Source organism: Protopterus annectens, chromosome 2.part0, assembly GCF_019279795.1.
Source record: "Protopterus annectens isolate FY-2018-M chromosome 2.part0, PAN1.0, whole genome shotgun sequence".
Lineage (NCBI taxonomy): Eukaryota > Metazoa > Chordata > Ceratodontiformes > Protopteridae > Protopterus > Protopterus annectens.
The window spans coordinates 1,435,177,599-1,435,196,704 of NC_056728.1; the positions used below are offsets into that span (position 1 = coordinate 1,435,177,599).

Below are 19,106 nucleotides of genomic sequence, written 5' to 3' on the forward strand. Positions count from 1 at the left end.
TGTAATGGCCTTCCTATTTTCCTTTTACATTCACTCATTGTATTTCATGTTATATTACTTTCAGCACCAAGTTCTTGTATATCTGCTGTGGCTCAGTGGTAATTCAATGCAGTCTAGTGTTTCCAAGGTCCGGGGTTCAAGACTGACAGGGGTATTATATTTTTCTGATGAGCAGACTACAGGCCTTGTCACACAGAGTGACTAAGGCACTTTTAAGCAGTTGTAAGCAGGTTTGCATGGGTTTGCACGATGCTTAGCTACACTTATCTACGCTTAGCTAAGTGCACACAAGCGCACACCCGCTGAATACTGCTTAAAAGTGCTTACTCCCACTAACACCCACGCTAATTTCTTTTAAAGAAAAGAAAATGGGGAAGTAGGAAAGTGGAGAAAAAGGGGGCACAAAGAGGGTAGGACAGTAGGAAAACAAGCTCGGGATGTGCAGGAAGGATGTAGGGAAGGCCCATAGCTGCCCAATTCTTTACCAGCAACAGCTGTGAATATGTTAGAAATTTAGAGTGAGATTTGACACCTTCCACCCCTGAGAGAGGGGTGAGGACAACAAAATATGTTGTACAGCCAATTGTAATCATCAGTTTACATGTCCAGCAGACATGTGTGCGAAATGGGCAGCTATGTATGGGGCGTAATTTTTTTGTGGGAACAGAGTGCCTTTTTTTTTTTTTTTTTCAGGTGAGAGTGGAATGTGAGGTACAGGAAGTAGGTATATTTGGGGAGGTAGGTTGGGGAGGTTAACAGACAAGACAAACAAGATGCATACAGGGGCAGAGTATGACACATGTGGGGGGTAAACACAATTGACGGGGCGGATGTTTGGATATCGCAAGCCCATGAGCCCACAGATGGCAACAGTGGAACTGAGATCCCCACCCATGGGCAGTTACCACTGCGCCTTCACAGCCCAGGCCGGGGCTGTGCTGGGGGCTGGATAGGACGGGCAGGCACACCCGTGAGTTGCGCCACTCTCGCCTCAAGCTGGCGTAGGGGATCAGTCACGGAATGCCTGATCTCACTATGCACCACAGACTGGACCCGTTGGAGGGTGAGTGGAGGCTCTCCTCTGGCCATGCTTGCAGAGGGGGGACGAGCCCCATCCCCTGCAGTGCTTCCACTTGAAGGTGGCACAGTGCCACCGGAGGAGGAGGTCCCGGCCTGGGCACTGGTGCCAGGTGCACTCGCCAGCTGAGGTGGGAGAGGTGGGTCCGCTGGAACCCGCCTTCCCTGTTGTCCAATGTTTAGCAGTATTTTATGGCATTTTGGGTTAGTAACAAACAACACCATTCAAAATTAGTTGTAACAGCATGCATTAGTATTCCCATTAACCAAACACACATGAATTCCAAACATTGAGCAGCAAGCATAACACATGCATATTTAGAACAACAGTGGACATTACTACAGCATGCAGGGTTGATTGGTGGCAACAGGCCATCAGGTTTGGATATGTGAACAGGGCACATGCATCAGCGTACATGCAGATATGTATAAACCAACAGGACAAATGTCCATGGGAATTAATTGTGAATACACATACCCAGTTTGGTGTGGAATGGCATAATTTGTGAAAATAGGGTAGGGTGGAGAAATATTACATTAACAACTTAAACTACCTATATATATACTGTACATTCCTAGTAGATGCAGATATATATCCCCTACATGTATTAGTACAGTTTCCTGTATGTAACCTTAGGAATGTTGGTGATGGGGATGTTACTGCTACATTAATATACATTCCATTTGTATTCATATATGTTCATATCTGGCTGTGTTCAGGTAAAGCATCCTGCTACATTTGATTTATATGGGTCTAGACAACTGTGGATGTTCAGCATTTCATACAACCATACTATCTCCATAATGCAAGGGTGCAGCAACATATCCAAATTGTGGGACGGACACAGTCCAGGTTCTGTACTTTATTAAAGACATTTCACTCTTTGGTTGTGGCTGTCTCATTCATTTCGTTATGTAGTGAATGCAGTATACCTTTATTCCAGACTTATTACAGCTTTCTTGGTAGCTTCAAATTCTTTCTCACACTCTCTCACTTATTTTATATTTACATTTCAGGATGGTACTTAATTATAGGCTTTATTAACATTTATTACTGGGTTACAACAATCCTTTCCAGCTGACTCACTTATTTCATATGGCAGAATTTACAAGGATGTATTCGACACTTGTCTGTCCTTTGTTGATTGATTACAACACTTATTTTCAGGCTGCAGCAGTTATCTGATATTACAATACAGGTGGAAACTCTATTTGAGATTGTTTAATCTTTATTAATGGATTGCAATACTCTTTTTCAGGCTGCATCACTTATCTAAACTTACCATACTAGCAGAATCTTTCTTCTAGGCTTATTTGGCCTTTATTACTGGGTTACAACACTGAACTCTTTTACAGGCTGTCTCACTTATATTCTATAACAATACCAGCAGAATAATTACTAACCTGCCTGGTGGCGCAACCTTGCCAGCCTATCAGCATAGGCTTGCCGATTTGCGGAACGAACACCTGCAGTTGTAATATAAATGAAGGAATATTGGAACATACCTATCCATAATATAGGCTAGGATAGCATTTCTTATATACTTAATTACATCAGTAGTGGGGCATTGGGCATTTAACGGGCCTCCTGGATCCATCGGTTCAGTTGGTCCTCCTTTCATCGTTTCAGGTCTGCATGGTGGTGACGGACCTGTTCACCAGTCCTCAGAATGCCTGTGGCACTGGTGAGATCATGTGCCAACCGGTTCCACGCCTCTGCCTTGTACGCTCCCCATTGAACCTGGCCCTGCATGAGTTGGCCTTCATGATGATGGACTAGGAGCCAAACCATATATTTTGACTCCTCAATGCCCCACCTTTGTGCTCTAAAGTGATTTCCCTCTCCTGCACCTGCCATCCTGACTGCATATGGGTACCACAATCAGTTATGGTGTGTATTCCCGCCTATGTGGCTTATATGTGCTGGTTTTCCCGCACTTATTTGTGATTGGCCATTTTGGATATTTATCAGCTTACAGCAAACCTGCTTTGTCATGGTTATATTTTCATTCATTCCTATATGTATGGTAATGCTGTATTTCTAAGTACAACTGTCATGGCTTAGTGGTTCAGTACTTTGACTATGTTGCGCAGTATCCCGGGTTCGACCCTTGTCATTGCTTTTTTATTTTACTACTGTCTAGACAGGCTAGGAGGTGTGTCTGTGTAAAGGCGACTTTGCTACAGGTTGCTCAACGTTGTCCGACGGTAAGTTGGTTGGCATGCTGCGCAGCTCCTCGCAAATGGCTTACGCTGGGTAATGGGTTATTTAGCTATACGCAGTCATATTAAGCTGGGTGAAGTGCTGCTGAGCTACGGGCACTCATATTAAGCTTGCTAAAGTGCTGCTGAGCTACGGGCACTCATATTAAGCTTGCTAAAACGCTGCTCAGCTACGGGCACTCATATTAAGCTTGCTAAAATGCTGCTAAGCTATGGGCAATTATGTTCCTTTTTTTATATATTATATCAGTTTTGTTCACATATACATGGGCCATTTCATTACATTTTACTTAAATTATAGTTATATATGTCGGGGAATTGTTTCATACTTATTTAAATAAAAAATGGAGAATGATGTTGTGGGGGCTCGAACCGTGACTACCTCCTCTTTGGCCGACGTCTCTACCGCTACGCTATTGCTACTTGGCTTAATTTGCATCTGTAGATCTTATATGCTTTTCAATGTCTGCTAACTGTGGCTGAGCGAAGGGCATACTCGCGCAAACGAGCGCAAATGCGGGCAAACATATTGGAAATTATTAAAAAAAAATTGAAACTGTTATTTTTACATTTTATACATCTTCAGTAGGGTTTAGTCTGTGGGGATGTGTGGTGTTGTGTTCCTTGACATTTCAGCGGACTCACTCGTGGGTGTTTACTATCAGGACTCTGACTCTTTTGGGGGCATGTCCCTTTGCAGTACTCAGCAAATGGACACGCCCACTACTTTCCTACACGGACCGTGTTAGACTAGGGTATGATTCAGCATGCCCTCATGAATATGCATGGCATGCTGACGTCATACCGTTCAACTGCAGCCTCTGAGTAAGATATATTAAGTCCTACACGGAGGTTTCGTGAATCCGGCCTAACGTCTTTTAATTCTGTAGTTTTTAAATCTGATTTTGCCATATGAACTGGTGCTTTAGTGTACTATGATGTCTTTTTCTTATAGCAAATAAAACCTTTTCCTGTTTACAGATTTACATATTTACACATTGTACTGTTTGTTTTTATTGCATAGCCTATCAAGCATGATGGCTATTTTCTGAAGACTAATTGAAATCTGCACTAAAAAGATAACTTTATAAGTGGTCTTGAAACATAATTACCATATTCTATGTTAACTTTTGTCTATACATTTTTATTTAAATTTGCTCTATAATGCTACTTACCTTTTTAACTTTTATGAATATTTATGGGCTATAATAGTTTACTAAAACCTACACTTTCTGTATTTCAAATCTATACCTTTGGATTGTCTGTTAGTGTCCTTAATTTCTGACTGATGTACAATAATTATGTAAAATGCACTGTAATTTGTAAGGTGTGGACTGCAATCTGTAAACTAACAAATTAAGCCTGCCCTGTTATGCATTGAGTGCATCGAATCATTATTACTACATATTCTTTAGATAACTTATCTTAATAGTTTACTAAACTTATGCTTTTTGTACTTTAGGTCAATACCTTTGCATTTTATGTTAGTGTCTTTCTTTAACTTTGTGACTAATGCACAATAATTATGTAAAGTGTACTATAATTTTTAAATTAATTAACAAAGTAAGCCTGCCATGTTATACCTTGAGTATACCGAATAACTATTACTACCTATTATTTAAATGACATATTTTAATAAGCCTGTAAAAAATAATTCTGTTACTTTACCCTTAACTAATGACTGAATAATGTAATAAGCCTGTTACAAATAAGTCTGTTACTTTACCCTTAACTAATGACTGAACAATGTAATACGCCTGTTACAAATAAACTAATGACTGAATAATATGAAGTATTTTGAGATTTGACTGAAATGTACTGTACTAAACACATAACTGAATATGAATGTCATATTCTGAAACTTGACTGAAATTTACATTACTAAAAGAATATAATTGTCTAAAAACATGAGAATATTTACATTAACACAGATAAGAAATTAACTGAAATATGTTTTTTTGTCAGTATTGTCTGAATATTGATAAACTGTATATAACTGTCTGAAATGCACATACTTGCTTTAACTCATACATTTTAATTTTAAACAAACAATGAAGACATAACTGAAACATATAGACAGTCAAATTCTGCACCACAGCACTTGCCAAATTTTACTCTGCATTGTTCCAGTTGCTGATGAGGTAAAGGAAGGTCTGCTTTAATGTTGAAGTGTCCTCTTTATAGTTAGGCCTTTTAAACCTCTTGTTTTCATTTGGTGTGCAAGGCTGGGTAGCTAAAGTTCTTGACTGTATTTAGTATCAGGTCCTTAAAATAACATTTGCAACTTTACAATTATAAACTGATAGCATTGCTTATTGCCCTGACCTTATTTACATTTTTCTGCAAGAGATGCAGCTTTAACAAGTATAAACTGGCAGCACTGCTTACTGTGATGACTTTATTTATATCTTTCTGCATGAAATAAACATTTACTGCTAATAAACTCTTGCAAGTCTATAAGTACTGATAATCTCAAATGAAACTAATAATAGTATCCTCCACTACTTCTCATGGAATGGGGTACTGTTTCTGATAAGGTGGCAACCTGTCTGTAGGCTCCTCTGCCCTTACAGTGGCATTGGCCACAGTCTGTTTTATCTTTAGCCCATAATTCTGGAAATTCTTACATCAATTGATATCTTAAATCCTGCCCATGTTCTGTGCAGTCTACTGCACACAGCTTTTTGAACATTTCTTCTGTCTGAACCACTGTACATATCATAGCATATTTATTCCTCCACAATATATTGTTATTAAACTCTAACACAACACCTAATTCTAACATAATGTCCATTCCCAAAATGGTACTGTCACACTGGGGATGTAACAAGAATCTTGCTGTTATTCTCTTCCCAGGCTGATTGGCTTTATTTAAAAATGTAAAATTCAAAGGCTTGCTGCTGACTGCAGCTATCCTTAACCCTTCAAACCCTGATAGCGTGAGAACTGTAGTCAGGTCCCCTGGCAGAGGTCTGTTTGTAACTGAAACTGAAGCCCCTGCATCAAGTAACACAATGTGCCACAATTCATTTCCCATGAGTAATGAAATGTATGGTCTGCCTTCCTTTCCAACCTGGAATGAAGTCAAATACACCAACTGATTCAGTGCTGAATTATCACAGCCTTTATACATATTCTGAAAATCTAGTATGTCACTGGCAACATCAACCTGAGCTACATCATACGTTTAATCATTCCTTGGGCTCGAACTTTGTACATCATTTATGTCATTCACCCAGTCATTAACCACAGTGGGCTGCATTGTATCTGGAAATCTAACAGTATTTAATGCACCTATATAAAATTAATTTTAACTGTTGAACTTTTTACATTTTGTCTCATGAACCTTAGATTTTAACATACTGTTCTGTGAGTGAAACTCCACCGACTGTCTTACCATAACCATTTCTTTAGCTGACATCATTTAACTTTTCAGTAGTGCTGAATACTGCAAGAAGTTATTATTACTGTCTACAATTTTCTGGATAAATAGTAAAACTGTAAATGCATTAGATGGATAACACTATCTTTAATTCAACTTGCTAGGTTGGATGTAATCTGAGCTGATGTGCTTGGCAAACTGCCATTTCCATACAAAACATATATGGTCTCAAACTGAATACATAATGTACACTTTTATACATAGAATCTGAATTTTTAACTGTGTTGCCACTTTTACAATGTAACATTGACTTTAAATCTTACATTCTGTAAACTAGCAAACATTATTTTGTCTCTGTCTATATCGTTGCTTATTGTTTATGCATTGCAGCATTTTAATAAAAAACTATTAAAACAATAACACAAAAAATTAATTTGCCAAATCTGTAACTGTAAACCCTTTATTCTGCAAATTAATTTAACTATTTCTGATATACCTTACAAGACATAGAGGTATACAGTTACCCTTTTTTTCTAAATGGCCACAACCAATATGTCTTTCTGAGCACTTCAGCTGCATAAGCTGAACTTGAATTTAATTTATCTTTAACACATAAATCTGCATGTTTGTGTCATAACAAATTTTTAAAAGTCTGTACATTTGCACACATCTTGTCTTAAACAGCACAAAACTCTAATGACATGTTTATTAGTACAGAGCTGCTACACCTTAAACTGTTAGCTGCTGTAATCTTTGACCTTTTAAATCCTGACAAAACTACATTTGTCTTTTAATAAAGATCTGTGTGCAACAAAATTTGATTTGTCTGTAAACAATGAAATATTATTTCTTTTAACCTTAAACAATAACAGATTGATGCTCTGATCTTTACAGATAGCTATGGAATGCATTATTTTACTTAGCACTGAAGTATGTTCTTCAGTTATACTGCAATTTACTGTATAAAAATCTGCACTCTGATTCCTCTTATCTCCCTTCAGTGCAAACATTGCACTTGATTTTGAAAATAAGAAACTAGATGAAGTAATATAAACTTGAGACATTACCTGCATGTTATGTATGTTGACTGTGTTGACATTTGTATGTTTAATACTGCAACATACTTCTGTATTTTGAATTACATGTACTGCATTCTGAACATCTGTATCTGAAACTATACTACAAATGAAAGTATTATGTTGACTTGCATGTGCTGAAGCATTTACACAAGGATTATTTAAGTCCAAACCCATGGTGACAGAAGCTGACTCATAAACTTGGTTCTGATTTAACCCTTTTGCATTTAGAAATATTTAACATTCTTGAACTAATAACCTTTAACTTTAAGAGAACATTTTTAAACTCAAACCAAAGATTTACTGATGTTTTAACTGTAGCAGTATTACTTGACATATTTATATGCAAATTACTTTAAATGATTCATTTAAACTTTTTTGAACTGGTAACTAAAAAATGCATATAAAGTCTTACATAACTTTATGGCTTTGGAAAAAATGTGAGCCATCGTCTGCAGCTTATTAACCTCTTTTTTCTCTTAGATGTATGACGTCACACTGGAAACTTGAAAGTTTGTGAAGATGGCTGTTAACTGGATAATGTCTTTTATGTTCTGAAGGAACACTGCTTTGATTTTATACTGGTCTGTTTAAGTTGTTTGAGGCTTTTTTGAAATAAACACTGGTGCTGTGTTTTTTGGTTAACAGCTGCATTTACTATATGTATAGGTCGTCTGCTGTGTTCTTGTTCTGCATGAAGTAGTGCTGTCTGTATTCTGCATTAAGCAGTGCTATCTTACTGAAAAGTCTTTTTGCAGCTATTTCTTTTGAAGTTTTCTGATGACTGATTTACTCTATAGAGCACTTGTAGTTGAACAAAACACTGCTATTCTGTAGATTTTTGTAGAACACACATAGCGTGACCAGGTCTGGAAATGAACGATCCCTTCACTGAAAGGGTGGTTTGTAGCACCAATGATTACCTTTACTGAGTCCTCTCAGGTAGAAAGCCTCCAGAGTACTGTTGAAATGGCCATAGTACTTTTGCTGTAGTGATTTGGAAGCCCTGAAGAAAATATACGCTGCATTGGAAACTGGACTTGAAAGGGTTACACATTACAACTGTCTCTGATTTTGCGATTGCCCAGAGTAGCTGCTTGCTGGGTTGCAAGTATTATATATCTCTCCCTAGAAAGCAGGCATGTTTGAGTGCCATTGTAAGAATTGATAATACTGTACTGTACCGTAATTAGCTGGAAACACTGCAATAAGACTGTGAACAAAAGTCTTTATCTGTTAATTATCCAAACTCATGCTGAACAGGTGCTAGTCTATCCTTTATAGACCAAGTCTTGTGTACATTCCAGAATGAATTCTCCAAACACTACAGTTAATTCAATAAGGCTTTATTAGATGTTCACCATATCCGAATACTGACTTTATTAACACTGCTGATAAACAATCAGTGTTCAAAGTTACTGCACATCATATTCTGATTGTCCTGAACAACATCTTTGTTTGACTTGTCTTCTGTACTCAGGCTTGAGTGTCTGTAAAATTCTCTGAAGTAACAGGTCGAACAAACTCACTAACCTTAACTGAACTGTTGTCCTGTACAGAACATATTATACTGCTTCCGTCCAGTAATTTTCCTTATTTACTTTTTCTAACCTTAGTCTCAGGCTTTGTCTCATATGTGCTTTATTTAAGGAACATTCTGTACCTGACAAGGCTGTATCTTTCCCTTGAGAAAAGAACATTCTGTATTTCTGTATTTTTTATAAACTTTATGCTTATCTTTCCTTTCTAATAAACTGTATCTCATGCTTGACCAGCAAGGTTATTTTTCTTTCTGCGTAACTGTCGTTTATGCATAAATGAAACACAATTTATTTTACCCTTTAGCCTGTCTAATGTCTAATAACTACTTTAAAATGGAAGTCCCCAATCTAACACCCAGGGCCTACTGACTGGCACTCCTGGCAACAGCTCTTGATATTCCTTTTGAAGGCCATATGGGCATAAAATGTACTAAAAGTTGGCTTATGCAGAATTTTTATTGGCCTGGGATTGCAAATGATGTAGCAAGGTACTGCAGGACCTGTGAGCAATGCCGGAAGGTTGGCTAGGCTGGAGACAAAGCTTAGACTGCTTTGATACCTTTGCTTGTTATTGAGGAGGGTAGCTATGGATATTGTGGGACCTCTTGAGTGCTCCAAGTTCCACAGGTTAAGAAATATATCTTGGTAGTGGTAGATTATGGCACTAGGTACCCAGAAGCAGTTGTGCTATCTTTCATTGAAGCAGAGAAGTTAGGAAATGCTTTACTAGGCACTTTCAGAAGGGTATGGTTTCCTAGTGAAATACTGACAGATAGGGGTTCCACCTATATGTCAGATTTGCTGGAATGCTTGTGGAAATGCTGTGGGGTAAAACATCGAAAGACTACCCCCTACCAATCTACAGTCAAATGGTCTGGTGGAGAGGTTCAACTCCAGATTGAAGACCATGTTAAGGGCATTTGCTGACCAATTCAAGAAGGAGTGGGACAAGTACCTATCTCATCTACTCATTCCATATAGAGAGGTACCCCAGGTATCTACAGGTTTTCATCTTTTGAATTACTGTATGGTCACAGGTAAGGGGGCCCCTGGATTTAATTTGTGATGAGTGGGAGGGTGAGTGGAAGGGTCACAAAGAGTCTGTTTTGGAATATATCATGAACCTTAGGAATAGGCTTAGGGAGCTCATGAGGGTGGCTCAGGAGCACCTGCCACAGGCACACCAGCAACAAAAGGTCTGGTATGACAGGACAGCTAGAGCAAAAGAGTATTCTGTAGGGCAACAGGTGATGGTGGTTATGCCTGTAAGACACAACAAACTGCAGGCAGCCTGGGAGGGCCTTTTCACCATTGTGAAAAAGGTGAGTGATGTCACTACATGATAGAGTTGCCAGGAAGGAGGCCAAAGCACAAGCTACCATGTTAGCATGATAAAGGCCTATCATGACAGAGTAACCCTGGTACTTAGCATCTGCAGTGAGTTTCAGGAACAGTTAGAAGGCAATCTAGAAGTATCTCTCCTTGGTGATGCTTAATTTGGCACCTTGGTGGATGGGGTGGCCCTTTCCTCTCAAATGACCAGTACTCAGGTTCAGGAAATATGAGCAGTATTGCAGGAATTTGGGGATATGCTCACAGGTAAGCCAGGGTGTACCCACTTGGTGGAGCACCATGTAGACACAGGACCCCAGATACCAGTTAAACAATCTCTCTAAAGAGTACCTGAAAGAGTTAAACATACTCTGAAAGAGGAACTGAAGGATATGTTGGTGCTGGGAGTAATACAAGAGTCCAACAGTTCCTGGGCCTCAACAGTGGTGCTGGCACCTAAAAAGGATGGCACCACCAACTTCTGTGTGGATTACAGGAAACTGAACAGCCATACAGAGTCAGATGCTTGTTCAATGCCCAGGACAGATGACGCCTTAGAGTAGCTGGGTGGGACTAAGTATCTCACTACTATTGACCAAGGATTACTGGCAGGTACCCCTGACACCTGCAGTCAAGGAGCAATCAGGGTTTGTGACTCCATATGGATTGTATGACTTTATAAACATGCCTTTTGGTATGAAAAATGCCCCAACAACCTTCCAGATGCTGTTAGATCACAGCCTAACTGGAGCACTATGCCACTGTTTATTTGGACGACATTGTCACCTACAGCTGATCCTGGACAGAACATGTGCAGCATGTCAGGGAAGTGTTGGGCAGATTGCAAAGGGCAGGGCTGACTGTCAAGGTTAACAAGTGTCAGGTGGGTATGGCAAGAGGTTTCTTACCTGGGTCACAGAGTAGGTGGTGGAAAAAATCAGAACAAAACCTGCCAAGGTTGAGGATTTTCAGGCATGGCTTACCCTTACTACCAAAAAACAGATACGGGCATTTGTAGGGACAGCTGGGTACTATAGGAAATTTGTTTCCTAGTATAGTACAATAGCTACTCCACTTACAGGCCCAACCAGGAAAGATAGGCCAGATAAGGTTGTTTGGACAGATCCCTTTCTGTTTACTGACGTTTAAAACTTTGAAGACCATATGGCTGAAACCATATGTTCAAAGTTTTGAAAATTCGAAATAAAAATAAAAAAAACACTAAAATAAAATAAAACAACTTACCTTTATTTTTGCAGGTGGGCAAGCCCCCCTGCACCCCCCCACCCCATGCTAATTAAATATACCAACTCTGAGATCGCACTACAGTGAGGAAAATGGCAAATCCTGAGTTCCGCCGTGCTATACAGCGATCTCAATACAAAGTGTTCAAAGTTTCAAAACTTTGAAAATATGGACTCTGCCATATGGTCTTCGAAGTTTTGAAACTTCAGTAAACTGATAGGGATCCATTTGGACATCAGCCTGTGAGCAGGTATTTCAAAAGCTCAAGGAGTCTCTTAGTGGACCACCTGTATTAGACAGTCCTGATTATAGTCAGGAATTTATTTTATAGGTAGATGCTTCTAACTATGGGGTGGGGCTGTACTTAGCCATGTTTCCTCAGAAGGAGTGGAGTACCCTATTGTGCATTTGAGTCACTGACTTCAACTCAGAGAGAAATCTTATGCAGCCACAGAGAAAGAATGTTTGGGTATAACTGGGGCACTGCATAAGCTACAGCCTTATTTGTATGGGAGAAAGTTTACTGTGGTTACAGATCATGACCCTTTAAAATGTCTACACAGAGCAAGTATACAGAATGGAACACTTCTTAGATGAAGTTTAGCTTTGCAGTCCTATAACATGACTATACAACATCGCTGTCATAGTGTCAACAGTAATGCAGATGGATTATCTAGAAAGGGTATGGGGTGATGTACCAAAGACTGCATCTTTGTCTCAAGCTGTGTTTCTTGAGGGATTCCTCCAGAAAACTTTCTTGAGGTTCCTAAAGGGGGGAGAAATGTGAAGCCAGAGGTGATGCCAGGCTAAAAGTGAATGTTTTTGAAATGTGCTTATGCTAGACTGAAGTAACTAAAATGTATTCCTCTTTCTATGCTGTTTTTCTCTTCTGATTCTGATATGTTGATTTACAATGTATACGTTATCTAGCAAACACTTTTGTTTGTCCTGGTGTTAGAAATGTGAAGCCAGAGGTGATGCCAGGCTAAAGGTGAATGATTATGAAATGTGCTTATGCTAGGCCGAAGCAAGCAAAATGTATTTCTCTGTGTATATTGTTTTTCTCTTCTGTTTCTGACATGTTGATTTGCAATGTATATGTTACAGAGCAAACACTTTTGTTTGTCAAGATGTTAAAAGACAGAATGAAGGGCTATTTCACAGACAGGATAGCACCTTCTCCTCAGATAACAGATGAGGATGAAACAGCACTGGAATACAATGGTCATTGAAACTTTTTAAGATTTATTTGGGATGCAAGTAAAGAAGAAACAGAAGTATGTATTGGGGCAAACTCTTACTGTTGTGACTGGTGTGGGGCTAGCTTATTTATGACCAGTCTCTGTAGCAACAATGAAGTCACGCAAGAACTTTGGCTATATAATTGCGACAATGAAATGTTGAGTGACTAATGTGAAGTTGGTGTGAGAACATCCTATCTGTGGAAATCAACTCATTTTAAGGTACAGTACTCCTTGTAGCAACTAGCTAAGAAACTTAGATAGTGGAGTTAGATTTTTTTTTTCTGTATGCTTTCTGTGTTTATTGTACTTTACTTTAATCTTCTTTGTGTGCCAACCTATGTACACTTTATTTGGTATTTGTGCTATTTTCTTTATTATTTAAGTAAAACCTATTTTAATTATCTTTAAGCTATCATGGCTGGTATTTATTTATTACAAGAGTCTTTATACACTGTTGCATAATTGAAAAGAGGGTAACCATTTACACTGAAGAATAACACTGTAAGGGCCACATCTTTGAGACTGCTATGGCCAACTACCTGTAAAACAGATATCACGTGGCACAATCAGATCATACCAGTAACTAGAAGTCTCTGACTTTCTTCAGAGTAGTGGCAGTACTACTAGGCCCGTGAAAAAAAGCTATGTGGAATTGGAGGATTCAACAGGCTCCCCTGGAAATTGTGTGCATGTGTGTGAATGTTAAAAATAATACCTTGAGTGAAAGGCAGTTGCTGTGGATAGAGGAGAGCTGGGAGACATTGGGTCATGGAGAGAGTGGTGTGGCTCTGTAAGTGAACAGTGTGGAGTCTAATTTTGGTGTGGAGGTTGGAGACCCAGACCAATGACATTAGCACACCCCCTCTAAGCTCTTAGTGCCAATACTGTGCTTTGTGGATTATTCATTTGAAACAGACTAGGTAACAGCATCTTCTTCACATTTAGTGGCATTGGTTGGCACAAGGTTACCACAACATTTAAAGGTGTACATGTTACTGTCATGCTTCATCTGATGTGTCATCTTCGAATAATCCATATAATCCATATGATTCCTAGAATGGCCTAGTTAGCATGATAGTGGAGCTTAGAATCACTAACCTCTGAATCCATAGGTGCATATTTTCTGCCCTTGCTCTTGCCCAGGCATTTTGTCTTTCCTCCTTCCAGCAGCTGGCACCAGAAGCCTTTATGGGAATCAAACCTGTAAACAATGTGGTAGACATTACTTACTCATCTTTAAGAATGTAGTTAACAGTAAATTTGTCAATATCATGTTATAATTAAAAAAAAAATTATGAAATCACATAATAAAACTGTGATGTCCAGATAATATGATAATATCCCACTGAACTTCCACCAAATAATGTGACGTCCAGACAATACCCCACTGGACAGCCAACATTAATGTGACGTCTCCAACTATCTTGGGTCGGTAACTAAGGAGCTTCAATCTTCACTAATGACTCCAATGTAAGGCTGTCACTAAACAGGAGTAATATTGCACAATTTTCCCCTAAGAGCACAACAGGAACATGCTTTATAATCTGGGACTGGACTGTATACTTCTGTTCACCCCTAATGTAAATCCTTATTATACACTTCAGAGGAATGTGTCCCAGTTTAAGACCTCTGATACAATCACACTTAAATAAATTAAATCTCACATATCTAAACACTTCTGAGAAAACTTGACATAGATTTCCAGCTGTGTTCCTTCCCCAAAATAATACAGTAATGCTGCCAGCAATCATAATGTATTCATGCCCTTTTAAAGAGTGTTCAATTATGAACATTAAATATTAAAACAAATAGTAGCAAATGACCTAAGCAGCCAGGCTTTTGGAGTGTCCCTGGGAATTATCAAAGCAATTATAAGAATTCTCAAATCACTAAAGAAACCACTGACTGATCAGCCACAATGTAAGTTACTAAAAATATTTAATAATGAGCAAAATTATTAAAAATATAAAACAGTAATTTCCAATAAACAAACATAACTCAATCACCAAGAAAATGAAATCAATACTGAAGGACAGAAATCCAACATTTAGAAAAACTTTGATATAACTGATTAGTTATAATTTCCTATCTGACTAAAGAATACTGTCCCTAATCTAAACTAAATTACTACACCAGAGCAAATGCAGGCTTACAGTTCTTGGTGAGTCCTTTTGGGTATCCAATGCACAGTACATTTGTGAACAACTGATAACTGTAACTAAACTGACAACTGACTTCAAAAGTCTCTTTTCTAGACTAGCCTGTCACAACTCTTCCAGTTCTAATTTTCATTTCATATTTTGAAAATCAAATGGTAAAGTGAGAAATGTCTACACGTATGGCAGGTACAGGGCCAAACCAAACCAGGAATAAACAAACAAGTGGCTAGCACCAAGGTGTAATAAGCCCAACAGTCAAACAAAATTAATAAATAATTATTTAATGGTCCCAAACTGGTTTCGGAAAAACTGCCTTCCTCAGTGGGATATATAACAACACCAATGTAATCATGCCATTTATATAGAACAGTCCCTCCAATGAAAACTCAACCTTACAAATTATGTCATATCCTATAGCAAATGTAAACACATTTATCTGAAAAAAATTAAACAACTAATATTCAATACTAGCTTCTTAAAAATGTACATCACAAATTTTATAAGGGATCATTGAGCTCCTGTGAAAAAAGACCCCCCGGTTTTATAATCCAGTATCTCTCCTTTTTGTTTAGGATCGAATGCCAGCCCTGCCTATTGCTTCTATTACCATGAATCCTATCTACAATCATAAAGTAAAACTGTGCAGTACAGTGGATAGTACAATGTCTATATAATGCATTCATCAATCACTTGTTACATATATCACTCTGATGCTCTGACATACGAAGACGCAAGGGACATGATGTCTGGCCTATATAAAAAGCTGAGCAGGTACATGTCACTAAATATATTACCCAGTCCGTTCCACAGTTCCCAAAGAATCTAGTATCAAAAACCTGACTTGTGTTCTTGCTAGTAAATTGCTTAGACTTAAATATATATTGACAGGAAGAACAATGGCCACAAGGGAAGGTGCCCAGCAATCTGTCCCCAGTCATGGTTATCTGATGATAAACTGCATCTCCTGTACTGGTACATTTAAAGTGGAAAAATGCGATTCCCAATGTCTTTCCTGTCCTGTATGAAAACCGACAATTAGGACCAAGAGCATGATACAATTCATCATTGGCCATTAACATATTCCAATGTTTAGAAATAACCCTCTGAATCAAATTTACGTTATGCCCGTATGTGGTTACAAACCTAATATTATCAGACTCCACCCTCTGTGTTTTGTCTTTATATTCCAATAATTGCATCCTGTCCAAATCTGAGGCCCAATTACTAGCAGTTATAATATCATGTTGTTTATAACCCCCCCTAACTCTAAATTTGTTAATAAGATCTTGTTGAGATGTAACATAATCCTCCGGTGTAGAACAAATTCTTCTTATACATAAGAACTGGGACTTTGGGATGTTGCGGATGGTGTCGCTCGGATGCATACTAGTGGCAAAAAGCAGATTATTATACTGGGGATACTTGCAAAGCACCTGAGTTCTAAGTGTGTTGTCACAATTTCTAATAACTTGTCACATCAAGAAAATTGATTTGATAGTAATCTAAATTTAACGTGAACACTATTCCCCATTTAATGTTGTTCAAATACTGAACGGATTCCAGTAAATATTTCCTATCAGCCCGCCACACAAACTAGCAATCATTGAAATACCTCCTCCAAATATCAAGTTCATTCATATAGATCTTATGAGTGGGGTCATATTTCAACTGTTCCTCAAGATATGCCATGAACAGGTCTGCATAGATGGGTGCAAAAGATGCACCCATCCCGGTTTCCTGCTTTTGCCAGAAACAATCCTCTTGGAAATAGAACACATTTTTGTTAAGTACATGCTCCACCACATATATTAATAATGTACTGAAACCAGCTGGATACAAATTAGTTAGATCCAACCAGTAATGTAAGGCCTGGAGCCCAGCCCAGTGGGGAATGTTAGTGTATAAAGCTTTTACATCAAGGGTACACAGATGCCAATCTGGCTCCAAATAGGTATCCGATAATATTTTAAGGAATTGTGTCATATCCTGTATTCTGGCACGAATCAAATTTAACAGGGGCTTCAAATATTGGGTCAGAAATAGAGAAAGAGGTTCCATCAATGAACCATTACCGGAAACTATTGGTCTACCAGGGGGGTTTGGCAGGGATTTATGTATCTTTGGTAATGGATATAATATCTGTTTCTGTGGATCCGAAACAATCAAATGTAGTCTCACAGAATCTGAGATAATCCCTTCTTCGACAGCCTCATTTAGGAAAGAGTCAATTTCCCTTTTAAAATTGGGTGTGGGGTCAATAGGCATATACATGTAGTGTCGAGGGTTGGACAACTGTCCATTTCCCTCCCCCAGATAATAATCCGTATTCATGATGACTACCGCTCCTTCCTTATCAGCTGGTAATATCACAATATTTTTGTTACTCTTAAGTTCCTGTAAGGCATGTCATTCCCCAACCATGAGATTATGACCAAGTGGAATATACTGACCCAATCCAAAATGAATATCCCTGAGCACAACTTGTTAAAATATGGACATGTGCTTGTTCATAGGAGGCATAAACTCAAATTTTAAGAACATAAAGTCAGTCAATCTTTGGGAGACTTCCCTAGAACCAAAAAACAGTCTTAGATTCAGTCTACAACAAATATCATGTACATCAGTAACCATACTAGTTTCATCCACAAAAAGCCTGCAACATAATTTAAGCCTTTATTAAGAAGTTGTTTTTGTTCAGAGGTAATTTCAACATTGGAAATGTTTAAAATATTATAATCAGCATTCACTACTGGGGCATTAGAGTCTGAAGCAGACCCTCCACTGTATCTATTTTTGTGGTTTCTCCCACCCCTCCTCCTGCCATGTCTAAAGGGTGGTCTGAACTATGCTGGTTCTTTGGGTCAGGTGAGTCTCATATATTAGCATACTCCGTGTCCGTAGCTGAGGACTCATCAACAGAAGTACTGCTGTATGTGTTCCCTGTTTTCCTGAAAATAAACCTGGGTCTCTTTCTGTTGGTCGCCCCCATAGGTTTGATGGTCTCCCCTTTGATGCTCAGTCAAATCCCTGTTGAACGTCTGCATTTTCTTTTCTTTAATTTGCTTCTCATAGGTAAATAGCCCCCTTGTGAGCTTGTTGAGGCAGATGGAGTATTGAGGTTGACCCTCATACATTTTCAATTCCCCACACAAATTCTTAAAGGAGTTTAACATAGCGAGACAGCTTTAAAAAAGCAACGGAGAAAGGAAGATCTCCGTTACTTTTTTAAAAGCTGTCTCGCTATGTTAAACTCCTTTAACATAGCGAGACAGTGTCTAAAAAGCAATGGAGATCTTGCGTTCTCCATTGCTGTAAAAAAAGACATACTAATGGAAAAAGTCTGGGCGACCGGACCTTTTTCCATTAGTATAAGTCAGATTTACGACGTGCACGCTGACCAATCAGCGTGCACATTTTGGAATATTAATGGGGGGTCGTCGTATAATGGCCAATGATGAATTGCATCATGCTCTTGGTCCTAATTGTCAGTTTTCATACAGGAGAGGAAAGACATTGGGATTGCATTTTTCCCACTTTAAATGTACCAGTACAGGAGGTGTAGTTTATCATCAGATAACCATGGCTGGGGACAGATTGCTGGGCACCTTCCCTTGTGGCCATTGTTCCTCGTGTCAATATATATTTAAGTCTAAGCAATTTTTACTAGCAAAAACACGAGTCAGGTTTTTGATATTTGATTATTTGGAAACTGTGGAACGGACTGGGTAATATATTTAGCGACATGTACCTGCTCGGCTTTTTGCATAGGCCAGACATCACGTCCCTTGCGTCTTCGTATGTCAGAGCATCGGAGTGATATATGTAAC

General features: G+C 38.6%; 1 protein-coding gene across 1 annotated transcript in view; it reads right to left on the minus strand.

Annotated features, from left to right (window-relative positions):
• Window positions 1–19,106, minus strand: part of LOC122793530 (bifunctional heparan sulfate N-deacetylase/N-sulfotransferase 3-like) — a 1,344,847-nt gene that overhangs the window by 110,574 nt on the left and 1,215,167 nt on the right. Inside the window, exon 17 of the mRNA XM_044061660.1 lies at window positions 14,219–14,321. Within this exon, the coding sequence (XP_043917595.1) occupies window positions 14,219–14,321 (103 nt within the window). The remainder of the gene's footprint in view (window positions 1–14,218; window positions 14,322–19,106) is intronic.